Here is a 7,489-nt window from a genome sequence, read left to right on the forward strand (position 1 = left end):
AACAATGGGTATTTTGGGAACTCAAATTTTCAAGGGTATTTTGGTAATAATTCTCCAAAAGAAAAGGAGGTAGAAACAACAAAAGCAAAGGTTATCCGCTTGACGTACGGCTATCTCTTGATATCATCTAATCTACATCCTCATGTTTAAGTATCAGGTTCATCGATCCCATAAATAAAAACTTTCACACAAGCACTAGAGCCAAAGGACTGGACTTTTGGAAAGATTGAAGATGGACTGGTAGTTTATACAATCATATGCTGGCACACCTTTATGCAGACCACATTACTTCTTAAATGAGACTGAAAAAAAACCATCCATGCTCAACATAAAATGGCCAACCCATTTGCATGCTTCTCAATGCTTTACAAAAACAAAGGTATCATGTAACAATGGGGATTCAACCCAAAAAAAAAAAACATCTATGGTATATAGGTGAATATAGTTTACTGCACACATTCTTCTTGTTCACTCTGTTCCTTCCTTATGAAATCTGGCTGGTTGTTAACGCTCTTCACCCAGGCCCATGTGAGGTTATCGACATCTACAAGGTGCTTAGAGTTTGCCACTAAATCAAGGGGAATGTAGCAAAACCTACCATTAATGGGCCCGGCCACGAAGCCTGTGTAACCAGCCATGGCACCATGCAACGCTGAATGTGAAAGTAAGGTACAATATGCAGTGTCGGTCGCATTACTAGGCACAGCCCGAATCATATAAGTGGGATCAATATATTTCAAAGCAAACAGTTCATTGGGATGCTTGCTTTTCCACCAGTCTTTCAAGGTTTTACCAAGCCACAAGCCGATATCGTCAAACGTCGGATTACCTGACATATCTTTCTCACTGGAAGAGCTGCTCTTTTTTATCAACTCTTGCCCAGCTCCCTCTGCAACCACCAACACACAGTGCCCATTTTCGGCTAGCCTCTGCTGCACAAAATCAAGCAGTCCCCCTTGCCCTTCCATGAAGAAAGCTACCTCAGGGATCAGACAGCAGTCGACGTCCCGACTGCCCAGAGTGGCATGCACAGCTATGTGCCCTGCATTCCTTCCCATTAGCTTCACAAGTCCCAGGCCATTCGGTGTGCTTTCCGCTTCCACATGAGCTGCACTCACTGCTTCTCGAGCTTTTTCGACTGCTGTTTGAAAACCAAAAGACCTGAAAGAGGAAGAAACTAAATGTTACCCTTGAGATCACGAGCCCTGCCACAGTGACGATGTTATTAATGATCGACACCACAGTAACACACATGGACATCCTTCTCCCTTTTTCTGTTGCTTTCAACATCCAAATTACTCTCATTCAGATTTGTGCATGTAATAACTGTGAATACTTCAAACATCAGAATATAAATTACATTGTGCTGGACATAATGCATGCATTTATGAGAAAAAGCACCGCCAACAATCTTTTCCTCTTGTCATAGTGGTTTTGAACATCCACTCTACTTTGATGCTCCTGCAATTCGAGTAAGATATGATTGCTGGAAACATCCCCTTATGAGCAATGTGCAGGAGTTAATGCATGTAAGTTGGAATACGAGGGAACATCAACCAACCTGTCAATTATGCCAACATCGTTGTCCACGGTCTTGGGCAATCCGACAACACAAACCTTTAGTTTCCGCTTCCTAACCTCCTCAAAGATGGCCACAGCTCCTTTCATAGTACCATCGCCCCCGATGATATAAACCTGGTTAAACCCTTGACTCTCAATAGCATCAACAATTTTCTTCAAGTAAAATCCACCACGGGAGGTACCAAGCTTGGTGCCGCCATAGTTATGCCAATGATCAACCTTGCGAGGGTCAAGAGGTATCGGCTCGGACGAATAGAACCCTCTGTAACCCCCTTCTATTCCATAAATTTGTTTGACGCCATATTGATACCACAGCGCATCAACAATCTCTCTGATGACTGAATTCAATCCAGGGCAGATGCCGCCACATGTGACGATTGCAGCTCTAACTTCGTCGGAGGTGAACTTCACGTGGTACCGAGGGCCTGCTCTATGAAAGAACGTTTGTGTATGCGATGAGGGGTCCAGGATGTCCACAGCGATGTTCTGAGCCACCATGTCAGAATCCGAAAGCCAGAATCCCTCAGTAGGGTGAAAATACCGACTATGCAAAAGTGGATTAACACTGTCTGGTAGAGGATCGATGTAATCGCTTAGGTGCGGGGTGCTCAAGATTTGCTGCTGTGATGGGAGGGGCACCACTTGTGGCTCGTCTATATGTCTATTTGAATAATTCTGGTTCAGAGTAGTCAGCTTTGAGCCCAAATGACTGTTTTCAAACTCCGAATGGCTGTTTTCAGCATTGCCCAGGTCCGCACGGGAGGGAGCTGGTTGTGATCTGTGAAGCCAGGTTTCGAGGGGAGAGGGGCATACCTGGAGATTATGATAAGACCTGTTTCGAAGAGCGTAGGAGAGCTGCCATGGTGTTACGATGGGACACGCGCCACAGTCATGTCGAAGGAGGCCTTCGCTCTTTGTCTTTGGTGAGCAAAATCTTGTTCTTGTGCTGCAAGCCGCCGAGCTAAATTCCATCGCGCCTCTGCCTCTCTCTCGATGCGTGAGTGTGTGTGTGTGTGTGTGTGTGTGTGTGTGAGAGCTGTATGTTCGACCGTCTCCTTAGTTGGGCACCAAGGAGGTGCCAAGTGTAAGCCCTCGTGTCCCCTGGGTTAACGATGCACGTGTAAATTTTTCTTTCTCTCCTGCAAATTTTAATGAATCACCAGTGAGTCAGTGTCTTTTTATCTTCCTCTTTTGAAAATACAAAGAGAGCTTAATGGATCACTATACTAACCAGTGAGTGACGGGTGGAAGGAAGAGAGAGAGACATGTGGCGGATGATGAGCTCCTAACCAAAACAGTCGTTTAGTATTATAGAGATAGAGAGAGAAGCAAGAATATTTCGATGATTGACACGACTCGACTCTGGAATAGTAAAGAGATCTAAAAGATCAAACTACTAGTGTGCTACATTAGCTGCATGAAGCACAATGAGCGTGTTTTCTCACACAGAGTTCACAAGAAGCTTTAGACGGCTTCCCTTTTGAGAAGGAGGTCCTCTTTCCCCAGTTTTTCCCATAGTGTTCAACATCATAAGCTCTGCAGGCTCAACACCGTGCACCTAGCTGGGGGCAGAGGGTTGCCGGCCCCGGTGGAACCTCATGATGTTGTCGTAATTCACAATGTGGGAATAATTGTATCGAAAGCTTCGTGTGAAAGGCAGCAAACCCTCCAAGAAGCAAAAGGAGTTGAGGGAAGATTTGACTTCACCACACAAAAGCGGATGAAGGTGAAGGCAAGGTGGGGCCAAGGCAACCTCTCGATAAGCTACGAGCCCTTATGATGCAGATTATAAGAGGCACCACTTAAAGCTCAAACTATTCTACTAGCACTAAGAATTATCACAAAGATGACGCATCTCTCATCTCATTTTACTTACTTTCCCTTTCCATTGATGCTGCCAATCTGATTTATACTTGCCCTTGTCTTCTAGGGTTAATTGGAATCGTTTTATGAGAAGGTTTTTGTCTATGCATGCCATAGTTCCATTTTCATCTCCTCAAGGGAGCATTTGCTTCAAGTTCCATGATGTATAATACTCTTGCTCCCCTTTTTTTGTTTTAAAGATCTACCATTTGCTTGGTCTTTGCACTTTAATCATCTCAGTATTATATACTCCCATCACTTTTTTTGTAACATTTTTTCTTTTATTTGTCACCTCTGCTAGCATTTTGACCATTGCTTCTTAACACATGCCAAACTTAAGCTGGAGTTTCAAGCGACAAGACAATGTGGCATTTACTCTACAAATAAGAACAACCAGCAAAGCCAAGCCCACGAATAAGCTAGAGATAGCATGCTGCAAAGGTATATACGAGGCAGTTGAAAGTGTCCTTCTGAATGCTTTACTCTACAAGAAAGACCTACACAATGGGAATGCATCATTAAAGGCACATCTCAGATCTCTACAAAAGGAAAACATAGATTTAGCGCTAGCACAAGGGGGTTTTGAGTAAACACCAAGCAAAACAAGCTCACCAAACTATCGAGGAATTAGAGGCTGCTATCGCGACGAGATTAGGATCGAAATCAACAATGCCTCCTAGGTTGCCCCACAACAACAAGGAAGGAAGGAATAGGCAAACCATGACCTAAATAGAGGTCATAGGTTCGATCTACTAAGGGCCACAAGCAGGTGGGGTGACTGATGCATATCAACACACCACATTGACTAATGATATGCCTTACACCTTCACCAAATAATTTTTGGATGCTCAAAACAAAGAAAGAATAATAGACCTACTTGAACAAGCAATGATTGTCGATTTTCAAAAAATTCAAGCAAGACATATATCTTCCTCCATAGTTACAGTTTTTATGAAGGCATATGATGAAAGGGAATGGACAAACTGGGAAGCTAGAGATGCTAAGCATGAATGTCTTCTTTTGAATCCATCAGACGTATTTCAATGGTCAAACTCAACACTCATACTGTAAAAATGCCAAAGATCATGCTCAAAGATATGCAAGTTCACATCATCAATAGACCCAACCACCACTTGGGGCAATAGGTGGACCTCTGCTACACGTTAAGAATTACCACCTCAACGAAAGTCTAAAGGAGAGGAACCCATCAACATGGTAAATGTTGCCCGAGGACGAGACCTATGTAGCAAAAGGTGAGTTGTGCAACCATGAGATGCACAAGAGCTACAACAGGTCCTTGGTGCCAATAAGAGCCATGTGGATGCATCAAATTCTTTTCAAGAGGTGTGCTACATTTAGAGTTTCACCAAGGAGCGATTTAAAGAATTGCCAGCTTACAGGTGAACCAAACCTTAATTTGCCATATTACCGGAGTGAGATCAACCTCGTTGTAGACCATGCGATTGGGGAGCAAGTCCCTAGAGCACAACGTGCATAATGCTTCCATTAAATTTCTCTTCATAGAGATGATAGATCAAAAGGGCATTTACGGCTTCATGTGCCCCATTGGCAATCTTAAACTTAATCTTAAGAGTAAAAAGTTGATTAAATATAAACAAAGTCATTTGAAGTACATTGCTAAACCAAAGTACTCCAATCCTTGCAAAAGTCTCTATAACCAACATGATGGCATCTGCAGTACATGAAAGGTCCATTTCTATTGTAGAATAGAATTCACTGTAGGTCAAATGGAAATCCTTTACTCATCATAAAAATAGAGCTAAGTTTCCCACAACCCAAGGTTTCTGATGGCACAAGACCTATGCAAGTTTTGAGAAGCCTCCATGAGACAAGTTGCCATTGTATGTATTTGAGCATGAGCAATTTAGCAATGAGTTATCCATGTAAAAGCTCATGCAAACAATTCCATTTGCCAAAACAATTGGTAGCGATTAAGACTCAAAGTGTGTGGTGCGTGAGGTGGATCGTATCCATCGTGCCATTTCTTCGGCACACATCACCACCTGCTCTATCCCAAGAAAATAACACAAACTGCGACGGTGGAAAGTAGCGTCTCCTTCAGCTTCAATGCAAGAGAGAACCTCTTCAACAAAGTGAAATCTGATGCAAAACTTCAAACACATAAGACATCTTTAGATCTGGCATATGATGCTAACCAAAGAGATCTACTATTGACATCAGAATGAGTGTGCCCGTAAAGAGGAGCTGCTCAATGAGAATGTGAAGAATTTCGAGCTACAAAACATTGCTGAAGCAAAGACTACAGAAGTGGATTAGCTCTCCAAGGAAGTCCAAAGCAATGGAAGAGGTATTTGCAAACAAAAATCAAACTCCTTATGACTCTTTAGAGCTGTTATAACTCTTTGGATTTGTTGCATATATTCGACTTCTCATCGCTTTGAAAATACATCAACCAGCAATATTTATAAACTAGCCAAACAATTCAATTGTAGGCAAAATAACTTGTGAAGTCCGTCAAAACCTCACACCACTTTTACACACATATCATTATAAACAATTCAATTGTAATGTCCGTCAAAACCTCACACCGCTTTACACACATATCATTAAAATGTTGCAATTGTTGCACACATCTACCTCCTTGAGAGTAATGAGCACTACTCAAAAAGGAAAAAAAAAATCCAACCTTTGACTCTCAAAAGAAGAAAAAAATGTATTACTTACCAATTCTTCCATTCATGACTAAAGGCACAAATGGGCTTAAAGCCCTCACTACATTATTAGTGAGTGAGAATAATTTTCTATGAGAATGAGATAACTAAGGTGGGCTCCTTTCATCATCCATACAAAGATTTTTCAGCTATAATTTCTTACTATTCATCTGCAAATACTGAAATTATGAGCCTTAACTCCAGAAACCAACACACCCATCCACACAGTCCACACTAATCTCTCACGCTTTAATTTCTTGAAGCACATATGGCCAGGAAACTGCTGGCATTCTCATGCCACATTCAGTTTAATGTGTGACTTCCAAGGATCTCACATCAGGAATGACTTATTCCAAACATTAAAATCCATTACACAGACCTGGTTGAATACAAACTCCAAAGCGAAGTGTATACAGTTTTTCATGTAGGTTATTCAACTAGACATGCTAGGCGGATCAATTTACAAATATGCCCATGTAACGATCCATTCAATACCATCCATAAGAGAACCATGAATTCACCTATTATAATGGCATTCTTACAAATGCAAATTTGTACGGTACTTCTACATGGTGCTGACTGACTTTAAGAAATTTGAAAATTCACCCAATTAGGCATTGCAAATATATATGGACTTGGGACATTCTTACAATGTCAATTTGCTTCTCTCTCTCATGCTGTAACACTGGGAGCAATTGCTTTCAAGAAATGATTACAAGTTGTTAAACATTACTAAGGAGCATGTGTTTATATTATTATTCTACTAACAAACGAGGAATGCCTTGAAATAGTACAATTATACAAACCCCCCCCCCCCCCCCCCCCTCTCTCTCTCTCTCTCTCTCATCTCATTACGTCCTGGTCTTCTTCATCATGCTGCATCACTTCAGACAGCTTTCCAGACAGATTTATGTGGTTCTCTTGACCTTTGATTCCCTGAGCTCCATTTTAGCGCCCATCTACGTGTGTTTATTTTCTTATCTGAATCCGTAGGTTTTCCCCCTCACCTTTAGCTGCTCTCGAAGATCTTGAGAGGTATCTTCACCTTGGTTGTATCCTGTAATCTGGCTGCGGTCATGTTCTCTAAATTGGCGGCTTTTGCCTCTTATGTAATACAAAGGGTATAAAGTCCACCATTATTTAATATGAGAGAGAGAGAGTACAAAACCCTGCCGGTACGAGATAATAATAAGGCTAGAGGGGAGCATGAGATTACAACTACCAAGCATGCCAATCTGCAACGTTTGTACTCAATTGAGCATGAGCTTCAGATAAACAGAGTTGAGCACTTGAACCAGGACTCGTCAAAAAGCATGAATTATGAACAGCTCAATCACCATAATTAACGCTTC

General features: G+C 41.8%; 1 protein-coding gene across 1 annotated transcript; it reads right to left on the reverse strand.

Annotated features, from left to right (window-relative positions):
* Window positions 1-309: 309 nt before the first annotated feature.
* PFK2 (phosphofructokinase 2) lies at window positions 310-6,920 on the reverse strand. Its single transcript, XM_086530061.1, has 2 exons — window positions 1,562-6,920; window positions 310-1,161 (listed from the first exon to the last, which is right to left on the reverse strand). The coding sequence occupies exons 1-2, from the start codon at window positions 2,551-2,553 to the stop codon at window positions 447-449; spliced, it is 1,707 nt and encodes a 568-aa protein (XP_086386187.1). The 5' UTR covers window positions 2,554-6,920; the 3' UTR covers window positions 310-446.
* Window positions 6,921-7,489: the final 569 nt, after the last annotated feature.

The sequence above is a fragment of the Adiantum capillus-veneris genome, chromosome 15, assembly GCF_014529385.1.
Source record: "Adiantum capillus-veneris isolate H3 chromosome 15, ASM1452938v2, whole genome shotgun sequence".
Classification (NCBI taxonomy): domain Eukaryota; kingdom Viridiplantae; phylum Streptophyta; class Polypodiopsida; order Polypodiales; family Pteridaceae; genus Adiantum; species Adiantum capillus-veneris.

Excerpts from the sequence above, each read along its gene's own strand:
- PFK2 (XM_086530061.1), bottom strand. The coding sequence starts at position 2,553 with ATGGAATTTAGCTCGGCGGCTTGCAGCACAAGAACAAGATTTTGCTCA. Across the intron at positions 1,162-1,561 it reads GATGTTGGCATAATTGACAG|GTCTTTTGGTTTTCAAACAG; the intron begins GTTGGTTGATGT and ends TTCCTCTTTCAG.